The following is a 20,987-nucleotide window of genomic DNA, read 5'->3' as shown; positions in this document are numbered from 1 at the left end:
GCATCAAGAAGCGAGGCTGCAGCTTATTTCAACTTCTCTTAAACATAATTAAAGTTGATTTTGAAAACAAAGGTACAGTATGATCCAAAAGGTAAGAGTACTCATCTTTTTTTTAAAAAGACATTTTTCTCTGCAGCATGGGAATGCCATTTGTAATTAGTCCTTATTGTATAACTAGATAATTATCACTCCTCGGAGAGTTTTTTAATTACTAAGAAGCCTTACAATAAAAGCTCAATCACATTGTTTTGCTTATTTTATTTCTCCATTATGGGTATGAAAATCAGTTTGCAGAAATAAATGTAAGTACTTCAATAAAAATGGCTGCAGCATGACAGTATGTCAGTGAATCTGATCTTCCATGAGGATGCTTTTAAATATTTTTTTTCTTAGTTATCCAATTCAGAGTCCTCTAGCACCTTTCCCCCCCCCCCCCCCACGTCCAATAGTATATTCTTCTTTCCTGGCCTGCATCAAACATGATCCGTAAAAGGTGAATGGAGAATCTACTAAAGGACCCAACAAGAAAGATATCCTAACCAGTCCAGTTGCAGGTGCCCCTTCCGTTTTAGACTAGGAAGAAGCCTGGCTCCTCAAGGGTAAACCTAGAGGGTCCCATAGCAGCTGCCATACTTCGGAGCCTTTTCTGGGCATTGGCCTACATCTTTAAGGAGTTCAGCAAGTCTTTCACTCTGTCACTGTTTAACAGACTCGGTCGTTTGAAGCCTTTGCCGACACGTCCTGGTTCAGACGCTTGTAGAAGGGCAGCCAAGCCCCAAGGCTTGGAGTTGTCTGAAGGACGTTTCTCCACCTGCTGTAAAATCCAGGCACCGTCCCTGGCCAGGCTCACAAATCGCTGAAGCTGCGTAGCGTTTACATTCTTGCTGATGTTAAGGTTCTCTTCAAAGGGATTCTGTATATGGAGGGCAGAGGCCTCTGGCTTGTTCTGCTCTTTCCCCTGCAGATTTCGAAAAGGAGAAACAAAATCCTTAAGTAGCCAAACTTCAGTTTCCTCTCTGAACAATCTTCCAACCATTACGTGAGAGACTGAACAACATGCAGAAGAGATATCCTACCAACCATACAGCTACTTTATGTTGTTCGGAAGACGGAAAGGTAAAGAATGAAAGGAATGAACTGAGTTGCTAGAGAGGGAGGAGACACCTTGGTTTTGCAAGGACACTAAAGTAGCTAGCAGTACAGGTAGTCTTCAACTTATAACCACTCTTTCCCTGGATAAACAAGAAGATTGTCATTGCGCTGGATTTTATTATCTTTTTTGGTTTGGTTGTTAAGCAAATGACTGCAGTTAGTAAGTAAACCACATGATTGTTAAATGAATCCAGCTTCCCCCATAGATTTTGCTTCCTGGAAGTCACCTAAGAAAATCACAACAGGCGATCACTTGAATATAATATAATAGAATAACAGAGTTGGAAGGGACCTTAGAGGTCTTCTAGTCCAACCCCCTGCCTAGGCAGGAAACCCTACACTTCAGACAAATACCTATCCAACATCTTCTTAAAAACTTGCAGTGTTGGAACATTCACAACTTCTGGAGGCAAGCTGTTCCACTGATTAATTGTTCTAACTGTCAGGAAGTTTCTCCTCAGTTCTAAGTTGCTTCTCTCCTTGATTAGTTTCCACCTATTGCTTCTTGTCATACCCTCAGTGCTTTGGAGAATAGCTTTGCTCCCTCTTCTTTGTGGCAACCCCTGAGATATTGGAACACTGCTATCATGTCTCCCCCAGTCCTTCTTTTCATTAAACTGGACATACCCAGTTCCTGCAACCGTTCTCTATATGTTTTAGCCTCCGGTCTCCTATTTGAGAACTTGAGACGCTGAAGCTTGCTTGCATAAATGCTGTTTGCCTAGCATCTGAATTTTGATCACGTGAGTACTGAGACGCTGCAACAGCCCTAAGTGCGAGGAGCAGTCATCTCTCCCCCCACCCTCCGTGCTACTGTAACTTTAAAATGTCACTAAATAAATGGTTTTAAGTCGAGGAGTACTTGTAGTAATATATTTTGAGGCTGAATTTATTTCCTTCCTTTAGTAAGTGCACCCCCAATGGCTTACTACTGAACTGCAGTATATGCAATCTTATACCACCTGGTTCAGGGGCAACAGTTTGTAATAGTGGACGAGTTATTGTGCTAGAAACTGAGAGGTGATGAATTCTGGTCCTCTGTTAGTCATGAACACCAGCTGAATGACTTTGGGACACCCTCACTCTCCTTCAGCCTGGAGAGTGAATACAACTCACAGAATTGTTGTTGTGAGACTTCAGCTCTGTAAAATGAAGGCAGGATACAAATCTAATAGAACAATAAACAAATAAATAAATAAAGACTGCACCTTGTCCTCTTTATCTCTTCCCAATAGAGCCTCCATTTACACCAGACTATTGATCTAAAACATTAGCATCCAGTAATGATCAGAAGGAAAACCTGATCCTCCACCCTTTAGTGGCTGCTTTCTAATGAAACAATTTTTCCATTTGTCAAAAGGTTTGATGTTCATTTCCCCCATAAGCCCATTTTCAAGTGATCTGATTAGCTATCATCATGCACTGCAACCAAAAATTTAACCAGAAGTTTCCAGTCTTTTTAGACAGCAGATACATATCAATCTTTGACATGGTGCTCTCGACTTTGTAAAGGGCTGTTGAGGATAGAGCATCTCCTGCCCCAAAAGAGCCTTGATGAGGAGGGTTGGATAGAATAATCAGTTAGAAAATCCCAATTATCAGCAAAAGGCTAACCGCTGCTTTGCTCAGTATCACAGCTTTTGCTCATGCTTTTAATGACAAGGTGTTGTTTTTTCAAAAGATGCCAAAGGCTTGTCTACAAAATTACTTAATACAGTTACCTTTCGGAGGTTTAGTGAATTTTTATTGAAGGCAAAATTTCCATAGAATTCAAAGAAGTCTCCAAGAAGTACATCTGAAACATGAAATAGCCATGAAGTCAATAGACAGGAAAAATGAAACCAGTATTCTCAATTAATTGGTGGGAATATTGAAAATGCCTCTCTCCTTACCTAATGTTTCTGTGTTGCTTGTTGGAGTAATTTTGTTCAAATTACTAACAAACGTACAGTCAAATCCTTCAATTACTTCCTTGTCTTCTGCATCTGGAAAAAAGAAGTAATTTTACGAGCTTCATTAATTCAGCATCAACAAACAAGTTAGCATTTCTGTGAAGGGTTATACAAAATACGGATATTTTGTAGGGATAGAATCAAGATCACGTGAAGTGTTAATACCACTTTATAATGCCTTGGTAAGGCCACACTTGGAATACTGCATTCAGTTTTGGTTGCCACAATGTAGAAAAGATGTGGAGACTCTAGAAAGAGTGCAGAGAAGAGCAACAAAGATGATTAGGGGACTGGAGACTAAAACATATGAAGAACGGTTGCAGGAACTGGGTATGTCTAGTTTAATAGAAAGAAGGACTAGGGGAGACATGATAGCAGTCTTCCAATATCTCAGGGGCTGCCACAAAGAAGAGGGAGTCAAACTATTCTCCAAGGCACCTGAGGGTAGAACAAGAAGCAATGGGTGGAAACTAATCAAGGAGAGAAGCAACTTAGAACTGAGGAGAAATTTCCTGACAGTTAGAAGAATTAATCAGTGGAACAGCTTGCCTCCAGAAGTTGTGAATGCCCCAACACTGGAAGTCTTTAAGAAGATGTTGGATAGCCATTTGTCTGAAACAGTATAGGGTTTCCTGCCTAGGCAGGGGGTTGGACTAGAAGACCTCCAAGGTCCCTTCCAACTCTGCTATTGTATTGCATTGCATTGCATTGCATTGCATTGTATTGTATTGTATTGTACTGTAATGTACTGTATTGTAAAATCATGGAACTCAGAATTGAGGGGATTCTGGGAGTTGAAGTTCATTTGTCTTAAAAGCTGTTGAGGTTGAGAAACACTAAGCTAAGGAAAGGAACATTTCATGAACAGTGGCTCTCCAGCAAGAAGTAAATTAATCACTCTTTTTACCGGCCAATTTCTTCAGTTGATCCAAAGTGGGAACAATGGGTGGCTGTCTTCGTTGTAAGAAAAACAAGACCATCATGGTTAAAGAGAAATTGGTAATCCAAGCACCAGGGATGCTACTTGTAAGTCCATGATTCCATGCCCAGTATCGTATGCTGAACGCAAGAGCTCTCACACGAGGGTCAAGGCTGCCATAGACATAAAGGAGTTCTGAACTTTTCAAGGCAATTCTGTCGGAACACAAGAAGATCAAAAATGGAAGGGAAATTACAGTAGCAGTGACAATATATTGTAGTAACTTTATTTAAAGCTAACAATGTTTTAACTGTGAGTCCTTGGTTCTCTCTAAGCTTGGTTTTTCGCTTGCGTATGTTTCATTACCTGATTAGGTAGCATTACGGGTATATCTGGTTAGGTAATGAAACGTATGCAAGAAAACAACCAACTCAGAGAGCATCAACCCTGAACTAGTACTACAGAGACTCTCTTCTACGTTAATATTTTAGCTTTCACACAACAGCTAATGCAAGCGCATACGAAAATGGAAATCCAATAAGGAAAACAATTTCTAAGAAGAAAACATTAAACTAATCGAGAATACACTATACAAAGAGTAAAAATATGTTTCAAAAGTTACCATTTACCGTATTTTTCAAAGTATAAGACGCACCTTTTCCCCTCAAAAGAGGATAAAAATCTGGGGGCGTCTTATACACAATACATCATTTCTAGCCTCCTGAAACCCCGTCCGCTTTGCAAAAATGGCCGTGCATAGTCTTTAGGAGGCTTCCAGAGTGCTCCTAAGGGCTGGGGAGGGCAGAAATGAGTGAAAAACGGGCTGCTTTTTGCTCATTTTTTGCCCTCCCCCCAGGAGCCCTCTGCAAGCCCCCTAAAAAAGGGGGCATTTGTGATAGGTTTGCAGAGTGCAAAAACTTTTTTTTTTTAAATTTGCCTCTTCAAAATCTTGGCACATCTTATACTCTGGTGTGTCTTATACTCTGAAACATACGGTAAATGTATATGATAATGTATATTTGATTTGAAAAGAACATTTGGAACATTCTATTTAGATCAACGTTTCTCAAACCTGGCAACATTTTAAGGCATGTGGACTTTTAACAACCAAATTTGCTGGCTGGGGAATTTTGAGAGGTGAAGCTCATGCATCCTAAAAGTTGCCTTGTTGAAAAATAATTGATTGTACATTACAATTTTAACAAATGCTTATTTATGAACATTGTGTTGCCTTATGTTAGGATTACGTTTTCTATTTGGTGGCTGGCATGTTTTGCATGATATATTATTATTTTTTACAAAGTTACCGTAAAATTACCATTTAAAGTATTAAATTATTAAAAATACTTTAAAAACAAGATTGCTTTTTCTGGACAGCAGTAACAACAATGAGTTTAAGACAGCTCGGGAATCCTAGATGTACGAGCCTAGTGAGCCAGTTCAACTGGCAACAGTTCAACTGACTGTCTTAAACAGTCTGTTACCCAGAATTAATAAGTGTCCTCAAATAAGCCAAACCAGAGTCCTTACTAGCTTTTGGCTGAAAAACTGCACCACAACATAATGGTATTATGTGCGAAAACTCATGGGTCCCATATCAAGAGGAGAAGGAAGTGGCTTTTATAAGCCTGCTTTTGATCACAATTTATATACAATACAGAAGTACCTTTCACAAATAGGTTTTAATAGGACATTGTAAGTGGCAAATGATGTTACTTCCCTTCCCTGTTTCATCAGTTAGTTTCAGAACACAAGTAAAAAAAAGGAACAGAATTCTTGAGTGGGAATGGAAAGGACTTGTTTTAACTAGGAACAAAGGAGCATCACCATACACAAAGAGAAATGATACAAGGCCCATAAATTCTTAGCTAAGACATGATACTGATCTGTTCAATAGAATGAAGCTACTTCCTCTCTCTTGGAAATTCATGATTGAGTCATTAACCAAAGGAAAAAAGATTCAAAGGAAAAATGAATTGGTTATTCCAAAGAGATCTTCTTCCTCCTAGTGGCCGTTGTAAGTAAATGGTTCTTTCTGAATAATCCAAGTTTGGACAAAAATCCATGGTTTGTCTTAACCATTTATAAAATAAATAATGAAGGATTAAATCCTGAATGTTATGTCTCTTCTGGCTATTTCTAGAACAAGGACTATGTGAGGCATACAATGGGCAGATGATGAGATCTGGGTTCAAGTCAGCCATTAGGTTTACTGTTAGGTAAAAGTTCCCATCACACATATGTGCTAGTCGTTCTTGACTCTAGGGGGTGGTGCTCATCTCCATTTCAAAGCCGAAGAACCAGCGATGTCCGAAGACTTCTCCATGGTCATGTGGCTGGCATGACTGAATGCCGAAGGTGCACGGAACACTGTTACCTTCCCACCAAGATGGTCCCTATTTTTCTACTTGCATTTTTACGTGCTTTCGAACTGCTAGGTTGGCAGAAGCTGGGACAAGTAACGGGAATTCACTCCGCTATGCAGCGCTAGGGATTTGAACCGCCAACCTTTCTGATCGACAAGTCTTAGCCACTGAGCCACCACGTCCCACAGGCTTACTGTTAATCTGCTACAAAGCCCTCCAGATGAATTGTACTTGCTAGGGAGAGGATCTCTGGGAGAGTGGGAATGTTAGAAAAGTCAAGATGGTGTCCACAATCATGTGACAGAAGTTATGCCCCCTTCATGAAAACTGTGATACTTACGCAGTGAGGTTTTGATCATATGATCAAAAACCCTAACCACATCTTAGGGGTATTAGGGATATTAGGAAATGGAAAACTCAGGTTCATGTCCACCATTAGCTATGGAAGCTCACAGGGTGGCTGTGGCACCTTTTCTTAATCCATCCAACTGATCATGACCAATTACTATTGTGAGCAAAAAACAGCAGTACAATATACTTCCCCTGGAGGAAAGACAGACTATAAAAAAAAAGCAGTAACAATAGCAAAAGGAAAAATGTAATTTTAAAACCTTGTAAAAATGCTTACCGGTTGTTTAGTGTCAAATCACACTGAAGCCCAGAAGGCTGATGGGAAAATCTCACCAATGGACAACGAGCATTAAGTATCTTCTGGACACCCTCACATCCTGGTCCAAAGTTGTCAAGAAATTCGCCAAGCACATTAAGGATCCTTTGGGATGCTATTCGTTCAGAAGGAGCTTTCTTCATTTGGTAAATTAGATTAAAGGGGCTTGTTTTCTAACACAAAAGAAAACCACACAAAGAATTAATTCACAAATGAGATGTCCCATTCCCAAAGCTGAAACAAGGAGTGGGAGCTTTGGAAACTAATGTCAGATTTTCCCACGTTAGGCAAAAGGCGGGGGTACAGCTAAGCCTAGGAAAAACAAATGTTTCCAGATAATGGCCATTTTTACTGGAATGCGAATTAAAGTTACATGGCAACTAAAGCCTCATTGATTTGCTTTTATAGTATTGTGTGCACATCTCTGAACTTCTTAAATTCTTAACAATTCATATAACCTCCTGTAATGTAAATTTATATTAAACTTTTGAAACAATGCAAAACATCTGGCTCAGGTTGATTTACATCAACTCTTTTCAATTTAGTGCCCTCCAAATGTGCTGGATTCCTCAATTCCTTTGAGATCAGGGCTCAGCTCCCACCAGAGTCCACCTGGAAATCACACGTACTGTTACATAAAAAGCTACTTGGAATAAAAATTACACAATAACAAAATCTATCACAAACAAAGAAAACCAATACAAAATGTTTTATCATTCGCACTTAGACTCACGAGATTGGCAAAAATGTATCCGAACTTAAATCCAAACTGTTGGAAATGTAAACAGGCGGAGGGTACCTTCTTTCATGCATGGTGGTTATGCCCCCAAACTAAAAAATATTGGACTAAAATACAAAAAATGATTACAGGAAATTACAAACACCCAAATAGAGCTCAAAGCAGAACTGTTCCTTCTGGGGATTATTAGGGGAAGGTATACGAAAGAGATAACATATTTAATTTTGGATATAATTACAACAGCGAGAATAACACTCACACAATGTTGGAAAAGTGATGCCATGCCGACAGACTGTCTGATAATCCAAAAGATTTTTGATTGTGCTGACATGGATAAACTCACATTGGAGTTAAGGGACAAAGAAGACTCAGAATATTATACAGTTTGGCTTAACTGGTATCAATGGATAAATAATAGGAACATGAAATGTACAGCTTAGAAACACAGATGTATAGATACAGGAATAATTAGGAGTGTATAAAAATGTATTTGAATAACAAATGGTTATGTTAGTACTGTCAAAAAGGATTGTAACTTATACAAAATTATTTTTAAAGGTATTTGTATTTTAATGTTTAAAATTTTCAATAAAGTTTTTTTTTTAAAGTTACTTGAGAATCTTAACATCTCAAATTCTGGAAACTCAGAAGGCCTCATTTAGGCTACTGACTGAGTCCAACTCCCGGCTCACTAGAAATCCAAAGTAAATGATTCCTTGGTAAATAATTGTACTGTCTCTGCTTTGGTACAGCACAGAAAATAAATTCACCACTTCTTTGAGCAATGATTACCTTGATGACCTGCTTGTACATTTCAGAAAATAGTTTCTAATAGATTCAATCAGAATCTGCCTTTTTATAACACCATGTACTCATAGTTGGAGAAGAATCCACGGATGCAATGACAACCATTATATCAAGGCTGGGTAATTTCTGATTTTTCTGATACTGCTAAACGAGTCTTGTTCAAACCTGGTAACTTTAAGATATGTGGACTTCAATTCTCAGAATTATCCAGCCAGCAGTTATTGAAGCCCATATACCTTGAAGCTGCTAAGCTCGAAAAACACTATGTTAAACCATAAGTCACAGCATCCCTAGCCAGCAGGAATAATGGCCAGAGATGATGGGAAGTGCAGTTGTATACTGGAGAATCACAGATTCTGCAGTCTTCTTTTGCACTGATAAAATTACACTATAGCTGATTTGCATGTAAACATTTCCATTTCTATCCATATTTCTATTTTTTTTAAAAAATAATATAAATAGAAAGAGCAACATGTTCAAAATCCATATAAACAGTGTGCTGTCTGCTTACAATTCTTTTAAGTAATATTCATCACAGTAATAATAGTATTCTCTAATAGTAATCTCATGACAGTATTTTCCCTCATGTTGATACATATTTATTAATATTAATCAAAATTAATCAAAATAAGTTATAGTGATCAACCCTAATAAAATTAATCTTTATCTTGTAGTTTTAGAAGTTCTAACTTCTGTTTCTCTTATTTAACCATCGATAAAACAGATCCCATACCTCAAAATATTCAGTGTCTTCCTTTTCTTTAATTTCAGATGTTAGTTTATTCATTTCTGCACATTCTAAAAAAATGTTTATATCTTTTCTTCTGCGGGGATCTCCTCACCCTTCCAATGTTGTGAGAACACAATTCTGGCCGCTGTTAATACATGTATTATTAAATATGCATTCCTTTTACTGTATTTGTCGGGCATGATGCCCAACAGAAATATTTCCGGTTTTAAATCTATATGTTCCTTTATAATTTTTTCTAGCCAGGTGTGTATTTCAGTTCAGTATTTTTTATGCTTTCAGACTTGCTCACCACATGTGGTAATGTGAGCCCGGGGTTTGGTTGCACTTCCAACACTTGGCAAGCATATTCTTAAACATTCTAGCTAATCTTGCTGGGGGTGGGTGGGGGGGAGTGCCATCTATAAAACATTTTGTACAGGTTTTCTTTATATGCAGTTATATACATTTCTAATATGTAACTAGATAATAGTAGCAGTTACAAGTGATTTGCAACCTATTTGCACAGGGACAAACAGATTATTTGTTGCCATTTTAAAAATCACTACAATAAACTTCTTTTTTTTAAATTTAAGTACCAATAACTACATGTAGGAGAATTTGTGCATTAACCTTAGAGATATACTTAAGCACATAGAGCCAGAGACCTATCAAATCTGTTCTGTATAAAATATCATGCATTTAAGCGGCACAACAGGGGGAAAAAATACTAACCGCTGAGATTTAAATTTATATGCCTTTCATTGCCATTTATAGCAGAAAGAGCAACACAGACACATATTATTTAGCCAGTTGGCAACTGAAGAGTTTTTGAGAGGATGGTGATGGTTGTGGCACAGAATAACATATTGATTCCTAAGACACAATTTCTATAATCTCCCAACCTTTACCTGAAAATTCAAGATTTATCAGTACAGCTATAAAGCACCTAGGACTCTGACATCTTTGCAGCTGCCTGGTGCTGGGATTTTCACTCTTTCTTCAAACACATGCAAGTAAAAAGCAATGCCCATGAAGGCCAGTTTGGTATAGTGGTTAAGGCGCCAGGCTAGAAACCAGGAGACTGTGAGCTCTAAATCTAGTAAATCCTTGATTTATGACCAGAATAGAACCAAAATGTTTGTTGCTAAGCAAGGCAGTTGTTGAGTAGTGCCCAGTTTTACTTTTTTTTTTGCCTTGGTCATTAAGTAAACTGCATGGTTGTTAAATGAATCTGACTTCCCCTAGTGACTTTAACTGTTGGAAGTCACTTAGGAAATGGCGATCACATGACCCCCCCAATGATGTAACCATCACAATTACATACCAATTGCCAAGTACCCGAATTTTGATCATGTGACCATAGAGATACTGCAACTATTTTAAGGGCAAGTTGGTTGTAAGTCCCTTGTTTTCACCATGATTGTAACTCTGAACTGCAACCATTTGGTCACTAAACCAGTGGTTGTAAGTGGAGGACAACCTGTAGTCTTGCCTTAGACACATGCACAATTATTCTCTCTCAATTCTAAGAAGCAGGCAAGGTCAAACCACTTCTGAAAAACCTGGCTAAGAAAAGGACTAATCCTGGCAGTCAATGATGAACAGAAGGCTCAAACAATCAGTATGGATGTGAAAAAGGCCAGGAAGGATCGAAGCCGTTGCAATGCCTCATTCCATTTCCTGCACGCAACTCAAAAGACCGTGAATAGCAAAGCGCAATCTTATGCTTTGGGTTTACATTTTCTTACAGCAATGGAACAAAAGCGACAGTACAAAGCTCATCAGCCACAAAGGAAAGCGCAGCTTCCTCCTGTTGTGAAATATGTCTTTGTTGACTAATGCGGTAAAGTTTCAAGGCTGTATGTGGGAAATCAAGGGGGAAACTCTAGGTTTCCCCAGGCCTAGTTTCTTACCGTTCAGCTCATGCTTGAGCCTTAGGGCTTAAAAGCTCTCAAAGTACTGAAACAAACAAAGCTATAAATACGATGATTAAAAATATAAATTAAAAAAAAATTACATGAAATATTTCAAACCATTTAAAAATATGATAGATATATTTAAATGATCCTTTTCCAATGAGGAGAGTCAATAGAAAAGAAAAATTCAAGCAAAAATGACAGGAAAAAGTCAGAGCTTCTTCTTTTTTTTTGGCCAGAAATCTGAGAGATCCCAAGGAGTGGTCACCAAAATGATTTGCTTAGTGAGGCTACGTAGTGAGAAGCATGTGGGAAATTCATCTACCCATCTTTAAGTTGCCAGATTTGCAAAACACAGTTCTAAAGTCTAGCAGTTTACAATAATATTGATTTTTCCTGCAGCAGATACTTTAAAAAAAAAAGGAGCATAACTACTGTATTTTTTGGAGTATAAGAACCTCACCCCCCCAAAAGAGGGTAAAAATCTGGGTACATCTTATACACTGAATACAGCATTTTTGGCCTCCCAAAACCCTGCCCTGTGCATTCTGTGTTTTGCAAAAATGGACGTGCTCCTGGGGGCTGGGTAGGGCACAAACGAGCAAAAAACAGGCCCGTTTTTCACAAAAATTGGGATGTTTTTGCCTGTCCTAGCCCTGAGAAGCACTCTACAGGCCTCCCAAACCCTCTGCACATCCTGTTTTTTTTCAGAAAATGGGCCCGTTTTTTGCCTTTCAAACCCCCCCATGTGTTGTGTTTTTGCCCTCCCTGGCCACAGGAGCATTTTGCAGGCTTCTCAAACTCTCTGAATGCAGATGTCTTGGGAGGCCTCTAGAGTGCTCCTGGGGGCTGGGGAGGGCAAAAACGATTTTTTTAAAATTTTAAAATCTTGGTACTTCTAATCCTCCAGTGCGTTTTATAATCCGAAAAATACGGTAATTCAAATGTATTAAGAGTAACATTTAGCATATTGAGGAGGTAAACAGTTCTTTATAAAGCTAAGAGCAATGAGAGATAAATCTGGGAATCAGTCAAGAAATCAGACCAACTGCAGAGGACAATTGTATCGTCATGGCCTCATGTTCATCTCAGCACAACACAATTAAAGTCATTTTGCCAATAGCATTTGAAAAATATTTTACCCTTTTGGCAGAATTTTTCCCAACTTTATTCAGCTCCAGGAACATATCTAGGTCGCATCCAAGTTTGCCAAAGGTATTCACAGAAGAACCAAAAGGCTTCACAATACAGTCTGGAACATAAGCACTTGCAATGTCTTGAATTAAGGAACAGGCTAAAAACCGGAGCTTGGTATTTTCTTCGGTCAACTGACATTCATTTGTGAGCAGGTTCAACTGCTCACTCACCTGAATAGAAACAATAATAAAAAGAGGAAATATCTCAGATCTGAAGTATCTGGCACTCAAGATATTTGTAAGATGCAGCCTAACCTTTTACAATTGTATTCTTGTAAGAAATGGCATCAAATTTAACCTTTACAGAATATATTCTTAAAGAACCTTAGAAAAATAGCTAAAACATTAACAGACGATACAATAGACAAGTCTGCAAGAAAATAATCCTTTAAGTCTGTATTGAAAGAACCGGCTATTGACTCTATAAGAAGAGAAACAGTTTAAAAGATGCAGGAAATAATTTCTTGTTGCAGTTTTCTTCAGAATGCTTTGACATCCTGCTGGCATTGATCTTTCATTACAATTTTATTGTCCTTGCTGATTGCTAAGAATATTATGTATTTTTAAAGATAAAATGCCTAAATTTGTGAGAAAAAGGGCGCCACATAATTATGTACCAGAAATATACTAAGTCTACAGAAGCAAGACAATCCTAGTTAATTTGGCTGTGTTGCACAAGTTTCCCAAATTGGTTCCTAGAACTGTTGGACAGCAGATAGTTTTATACCCCGGAAAGAATTAGAAAGTATTTTTTGAGAATGGTTTTTGTATGAAGGAAAAATTGTTTTATTTAGAAATAACACAGTGACTGGTGGCCATAGTTTCTTAAGTCTAACTATAGTTATGAGCCTAGGGTATGTTAAGAAGAACAAGAAAATCAGGTGGGTACTTGAACTGCACAGCTCAAAGTCAGAAGATAAAGAGAACTGAGACAGTAAGGAGCGATGAAAGCCCTTAAAACATCAGATTAATTGGTACAAGGCATGTTATACTGAGACACACAAAGTGAACCTTTTAAACAAGGAAAGGAGATAAAAGATTCTCTGCTAACTATCCCAATATTTATTGCTCCGTGTAGTCAGAAGATTTATAGGTACAGAAATCCAATGCATGCAAAGTTAAATTGCAACAAGAATTATATTTCTTCTTCAAAGTGTAGCTTTAAAGATTGCTGGAAATATTCCTGAACATGCTTATCTGGTTCGGTGATGAAACTGGATAAATTTGTAATACAAGTTGATTCTCTGTGCTTTGATACAAATTGATATATAACTCATAGTTAACAGGGGTGATTAGTACAATGTAGGAAGTCAGTCCGTGTGTCACTTTCTTGTAGGATAGAAAAGCGGAAGCAAAAAATAAACTCCTACCTTACCATGCCAACTAATATCTTAATGTTCTTTTTCCTCTAAGGCAGTGAAGGCAAATCTATGATGCATGTGTCAAAGGTAATATGCTACATTTTGGATACACCAGCAATCACGCACAGTTGACTACCCCATAGCATACCTTGTTCTCACATAATTTTTAAAGGCTTCAGAGGCCATGTGAGAATGGATATGAATCTGGTCCAATCCCTGTACCCTCCTCTGGAAGAAAAGTCAGGGATCTGGTCCAATCCCTGTACCCTCCTCTGGAAGAAAAGCCAGGGATTGGAATTCTTTTTCCAGGAGGAGACAATTGAAATAAACCCAGGGTCCATGTTCCTTTGCTTGGCAAGCCCCAAAATAGAGTTCTACATAAAGCTAGAGGTTTCCCCCTCCTTTACAAGTTTAATCAAGGTATCGATCGTTTGTAGGACCTGTTAAAAACACCTGTACTTTTAGCAGGTTCTTTGATCAATACTGATCTCTCAGTATTCAGCTGCAACCCTTTTTCCAGTTACATATTCAAAGCAAAAAAAAAACCAAAAACTGCTTATTTGCTATCAAAGAATTGCAAAACAATTACTGCATGAACTTACACTTTCGGCATCACAAAGTTTCTTCACCAGCATTTCAACTGGAAGAGAGGTTTGTCTATGACAAAGAATGGGGGTTTGTTCAGAAACGGGGTCTGATTGTTTTTTCAACATCAAGGTAAGGATTCTAGATTTAAATGGAATAGGGTGTTCATCCTTAAATTCTGGAATTGTAATGACATCCTGCAATGAAGTTATGCTTTCTTTCTCAGAAAATTCTATGACAGCATACATAGCCTGAAGCAACATGAGAGAAGAAACAGGAAAAAAATATTAGGAATAAGAGCTTAAGTTTGAGAACACAGATGAACTATTTAAAGAATTAGGATTTAACAGTTAAATTGATCTCCCAACTCAGATAGTCAAGTTCATTAGATTGATATACTTAACTTCTTTTAAAATCCTTCAAGGCAAAAAAAGAGAATGTCAAAAAATAATTATTATGACATCCAATATAATAACAAAGCAGAAAAATAGGGATTTTCTTAAACTCATCCTTTGAGGCCTGTACTACCTGAAAATACATATACCTTAAATATTTAGATTTCAATTTCAATTTCAATTTTATTTGATTTATAGTTGCTAACCTTTCAAATACTTACTTTACTTTTATAGAAGAAATGATTCTTAATATTTCCATGCTGTGATAAGTATTTGAGAAAAGCCTTGGTATTGAAATTGGGGGGACAATTTATTAAGACAGTCCTCTGTGCTTGTACTTGTCTTTCTGCAAGAATTTCACTGAATGTCTTTTTCCTGGAGTCATTTTCGCTATCTAGATTTGGAGGAGAACAAGAGACTAATGTGAGAAACTTAGATGACACACTAAAAGGTTTTTTTTAGGATTACCTATAAGAAGTTTTCGATACAGAAATAAAAGGTTTGAGATGCAAAAGACTACATGGTTCTTCTCCTGAGTCCCTCTTGAATAATTCTCTGATTTGTCCTTTATAAACTATTTCACTGATGATGTAGCAAATTTATTAAGAGAAATAGATTGTGTTGATTAAGTGTTGTGTTTGTTAGCATTTACAATAGCTAAAATAGCATTTTACTGCCTCGTAGCAAATCCCAGTGAAAGTTAAGAGACAGAGTTCATGTGAACTAGGGAGGTTGGGAACAAAATTCATGATGTAATTTGAATTGATATGGAAGCTAATTTTTCAGGGTTTGATGTCCCATTTATCTTCAGAGTATCTTTAGCAAAAAACATGTTAAGTGCTAATAAAGAAAAATATTTGTAGCTCAGAATTGAAATGAGGAATCCATGATGTTCTCTGAGCTTGATTATTTTCTTGCAGACGTTTATTATCCAAACTAGGTAACATCATCAGTGCTCAACATCTGCAAGAAAACAACCAAACTCAACACATGAAGTGAGTATGAGTGACTAGCCTCAAAAAAGGGCAGATATCTGAAAGAATTGAAACGATGTACAGTCTGCCTGCCCCTTCCCAAACTGACTGAAATAAGAAGAAATTTTGTTATTATTCTAGATTTAAAAAGCAAGAGGATCGTGATCATCAATGAGTATCAATAAACCTAATGTGGGATTCTGATGTACGACCCATGTCCTCATAAAGAGACTAAAATGGAGAATGCAGAGATATAGTTCAACATGACATAAATCCCAGATGTAGGTTATCAACTCAATTTTGTCAAAGTATGGTTTTATCATTGCTCTTTTAAAAAAAAAGAATCTTTGAACTAAAGCCTCCTAATATAAAACAAGGAACCTCAGTGTAATTTTACAAGAATTGTAAAATCATGAGAATGCAGTTGAAAAAAGTAAATCAAAGAACTCAGGTAAATCCAAACACTTATATTTTGATTTCTTTTTTAATTTAGCAATTATGCAAATGAAAATTATGCAAATGATGCCATGTCACCATACATGGTTCAACTTTCCCTAGTCTGGCTTTGGACAGATTTATATGGTTAATATTATCAATGTTATTTATTGAAATGGTTAGAGGAACTTCAGAAAGATCAGATAATAATCTGGTATGAAATATGTTTAATCTAACATAATGTCCTTTGATAAAAGGAAAAAAATACTTATATTATTTTATATATCAGAATAAAAAGGATGCACGCCTTTAAATGTTATCTTGGATGACCTTTTTTTCTTTCAGATTCTTGGTTATGCAGCTACAGCTCTGTTTTTCAATCTTCCAATTTAACATATCTGCACTTCAAATCCCAGAATTCCACATTAGCATACTTGGGGGCAGTCTAGAAGCGAGTCCCTTTCGGGAGAGGGGGCGGTCTAGAAGCACGGTAAATAAATAAATAAATTGGGCACTGAGAGATGCATGCTGAGATTTGCAGCATGTTGCCAGTTACTGAATAAGCTTTTAATTTGGAAATACCCACTTCAAGATATCCAATTTAAAAAGTTTCAAGGTTAAAACTCTTCCAACATTGACTTATAGCACAGAAAAACACTAAATTTACCAATACTTGTCAGTTGAAAGGATCCGGGCAGACTTTGGGTATATGAAAACTTTTGTAACAAAGCGTGCATTATGTCAGAGCTGAATTTAAAGCTGAGGCTATTATGATCTTAATCCATATGGGAATGTTGCATTATTTGATTGAAGTACTGACTATCTCAGGCATCTCTTGCAGAACAGAATAGGAAGGTCAATGAAAACTCAAGGCTTTAGAAATGTATGAATCTAGTTGTAAACTTTTTATTACAGGTAGTCCTCAATTGAGCTCAAATTGGACCCAAATTTTATGTTGCTAAGCAAGAGTTTTTAAATGAGTTTCACCCCATTTTATGACCTTTCTTGCCACAATTAAGTGAATCACTATAGTTATTAAGATAATAACATGGTTGTTACATGAATTTGTCTTCCCCATTGACTTTGCTTGTGAAAGGTCACAAAAAGTGATCACATGACCCCAGGACATTTCAACTGTCTGAATTTTGGTCGCATGATTATAAGAATGTTGCAATGGTTGCAAGTGTGAAAAATGGTCATAAGTTACTTTTTTCAGTGCCATTATAACTTCAAACAGTCAGTAAACGAATGATTGAAAGTTGAGAACTATTTATATTCAATCCTCTGGCTTCTGCTTAAAGAACAGGTTATAAAGAAAATTTTAGATTTAAATGCTCACATCAAAGCAGCTGTCCTGTCAACAGTTGCAGTTCCAAATAGAAATTATCTAACATGCAATAAGAAAAGGAAGCATCTGAAAACTTTGACTTACCTGCATTTTATGCATATGGACATTATAATGAAGCTTGGCCAACTTTATGGCATCTCAGCTCAAGAAAGGCTTTGTGTTTATCAGTGAGGCAAGTATCAGAAGTGTTTCTGAACTTCTTTTAGTGAAATCCAGGAACGTAAAAAGAATAAATTCATACTGGAATAAACCACTACATAATAGTGGTTATTAATTATATTGATATGAACTGTGGTGGTGGAGTAGTTAGAATGCAGTACTGCAGGTTACTCCTGCTGACTGCCGGCTGCCAGCAATTTGGCAGTTTGATTCTCACCAGCTCAAGGTTGACTCAATCTTTTATCCTTCCAAGGTGAGTAAAATGAGGACCCAAATTGTTGGGGGCAATTTGCTGACTCTGTAAACCGCTTAGAGAGGGCTGTAAAATGCTATAGAAGTCTGAGTGCTATTGTTATTAATAATATTAATTACTAATAGATGATGATGTTATGAATGTTTGCCGCCTTGAGTTATTTGTAAAAACAATAACGGCAGGATACAAATAATTAACTATTATCAGCTAAGTAACAACTCCTAAATGTGATTCCAGTGCACTGCTAAAGTGATTCTAAAATATCAACACTTGTATTTGGGGAAAACAATCACTCTTTCAGAAAAAATTTTTTTTTAATGTTTTTAATTTTATTTGCTCTGTTTAGAACATTTTATTTGGTTTGATGTCTGTGGAGATTTTCAGTCATGGCTGTCCCAAAGGTGCTTTTTTTTTTCAACTGGACTTTTTTTTATTTTCCTCGAAGACGTGGAAGGAAAAGAAGAAAAGAAAGCCCAGCTGCCTTTTGGGGGGAAAAGCACATTTGGGATATTTGGTTTGGTATTTCAACTTGATATTTCAATTCTCTTTCACTAGGCTGTTGGGTTTCAATCCATTAACTCTTTATGTTTCATTTGCAGTCTGTTCACATAAGGTACACTTGACTGGATTCTCACGAACCTCTAGAAAGCAAAATCTCTCTCTCTCTCTCTCCCCATATATACATACATACATACACAGACACATGCGTATATACATACATACAGAGATACACACACAAACATATATATATATATATGTATATGTGTATATGTGTATATGTATATATACACACAAACACATCTATACATAGATGTGTGTGAATATGTGTGTATGTGTATGTATGTATGTATGTATGTATGTATGTATGTATATATATATGTTTTCTTTGGTTTTCGTGGGTGTTTGTATGTACGTCTTTGGTTGTTCGGGTTTTCTCCCGCGTAGAATTGGAAGTATCGACTTTAGCAATAAAGTGGACAATGCCTGGCATGCACTGCCTGGTTCTGTTGTTACATCCTCACACCTACAAAACTTCAACCTTAAACTACCCTGGACCTCACCCCATTCCTAAGAGGTCCATAAAGGGGGTGAGCATAAGCGCACCAGCTTGCCTATTGTCCCTGTCCTACTGTCCCCATTTATTTGTACTCATTTCTTATGTATATACATATACCTGCTATACCTATATGTTTATATGTTATATTCTTACTTATACTTGTTTTTTCATACATGCTTGACAAACCAAAATAAATAATTAAATAAAAATACCCTACATCTTAGGGCAGGGCTCTTCAACCTTGGCCGTTTTAAGATTTGTGACTTCAACTCCCAGAATTCCTCAGCCAGGTAAGCTGGCTGGGGAATTCTGGGGTTTGAAGTCCACAAATCTTAAAGCGGCCAAGGTTGGCAGAGGCCTTTCTTAAGGCATCACCTCGTGGTCCTCCTTTTCTCCCGATTCGCTTTCTCTAATGCCATCCCCTCAGAGAGGCCTTTGCCCAGTCTGATTCTTCGTAGGTAAAAACTCACGGACTATACAAAGTAAACGGCATTCCTCTCCCATTTCGAAAATCTACACCAGCCGATCTCCATGCGGGACCTAACCGTTCGCCTTTTCCCTTAGCTGGCTACCGTCCGAAAAAAATAAATAAGAGACTCCCCGTTTTACCCTTCGTCACCGCCATGCCGTCCGGAGCCTGCGGCTCTCCCACGGACACCGCAGCGGCTTCCGCGGAGCTGAATCGGATCGCACCGACCCGCCTCTTTGCCACAACCTGGCGGGATAAAACCAATCCTCGCCATTGAAGCAACAGAGGCAAGGTCCCTGTGGGGGCAGCCATAACTGCCGAAAGGAAGGAGAACAGTGCGCTTGCGCGCCGCGACCGAAACCGAACGGGACAGGGTAGCGCGAGGGTCAATCTTCCTCAGACGACAAAAAAAAACGCGTTTCCAGTCAAGGAGTCGCTATGGATCTGTCAAATTTATTTAGCTTCGCTCGAAGGATTATTGGAGGGAGAAAAACTAACCTGGCAAAGGCATAAGCTTTGCTTTGCTGCACTGAATGAAAAGTCAGGTTGTTATTTTTTGTGCTCTGTAAGAGGTCATGATGGAATTCTTTCTTTCTATTTTTGTAAAAGTTTCCCCCCCCCAATTTTAAAATGCATAAAGTCCATCTTTCCTTAAGCAGTGTGTCATCTGGGCACAGATATCTGTGCTGTATTCCTCCATAATTTATAATACATTATACAGTTAAATCTTATGAATCTCTTCATTTCCTTCTTAATATGTCTTCTAGGATATCTTCTTTTGTGTGTGTGTGTGTGTGTGTCCTTTTCTGTCTATCAGCTCACCCTAGGAGCCATCCAGACAGAAAGCCATTTTTTAATGTTGCCTTGTTACATTTGTGTTGCATTTGTGCTGATAAATAAATTCCTAGTAAGGGTATGGCTAGCTGATGAGAGCTAAATAGCTTGAAATAGATCTGTACTAGTCTCACTTTATTTATTTATCAGCACAATATAGTTATTTCCATCAAACTCATGCATTTACTACCGGTTTGCTCGTACTCACACACAACGCTTCTGCACATGCACGGAAGCGTCCGGGTGGGTGGGTGGAGCCTCCAGCCACCGCCACTACCGGTACAGCCAAACTGGGCCAAACCGGGAGCAACCCATTCTGATTCATGCTAACTATTGTCATTTTATTCTTATCTCTGTCTTAATACAGTACAAGAAGTAAATATAAAAATAAGTAACTGGGTGGACCGTAATCCAATAAAGTTATATGGGAGGGATAAAAAAGCGCACTATGATGGAATTATTTCTTGTAATTGATATTATTCATCTATTTAATGAGAATGATATGTGCGGATTTTGAACATAGAGACTCCATTTGGACAAGGAGCTAAGAATGACTGTGTTAACCCAACAACAATGTAGGTTTCCCTAAATCAATGAGGAAGAAGATAGAAAAATAGCAAAATATGAAAGAAGAAGGTGGAAAGGAAGATGGAAGAGAGCAACCAAGATTGGG

At 37.7% G+C, this 20,987-nt stretch overlaps 1 protein-coding gene across 1 annotated transcript; it reads right to left on the bottom strand.

The window, feature by feature from the left end:
• Window positions 1–243: 243 nt before the first annotated feature.
• Window positions 244–19,825, bottom strand: MTPAP (mitochondrial poly(A) polymerase). Its single transcript, XM_081932329.1, has 9 exons — window positions 19,621–19,825; window positions 15,007–15,179; window positions 14,408–14,641; window positions 12,391–12,615; window positions 7,018–7,229; window positions 4,012–4,238; window positions 3,045–3,137; window positions 2,874–2,947; window positions 244–958 (listed from the first exon to the last, which is right to left on the bottom strand). Exons 1-9 carry the CDS (start codon window positions 19,790–19,792, stop codon window positions 659–661), a joined length of 1,710 nt encoding a protein of 569 aa, XP_081788455.1. The 5' UTR covers window positions 19,793–19,825; the 3' UTR covers window positions 244–658.
• Between the last annotated feature and the right edge of the window lie 1,162 nt (window positions 19,826–20,987).

This window comes from Natrix helvetica (assembly GCF_964273705.1).
Source record: "Natrix helvetica genome assembly, chromosome: Z".
In the NCBI taxonomy this organism is placed as follows: Eukaryota; Metazoa; Chordata; class Lepidosauria; order Squamata; family Natricidae; genus Natrix; species Natrix helvetica.
The sequence above is the reverse complement of the archived record's forward strand: the minus strand, read 5'-3'. Positions and strand labels throughout refer to the sequence as shown.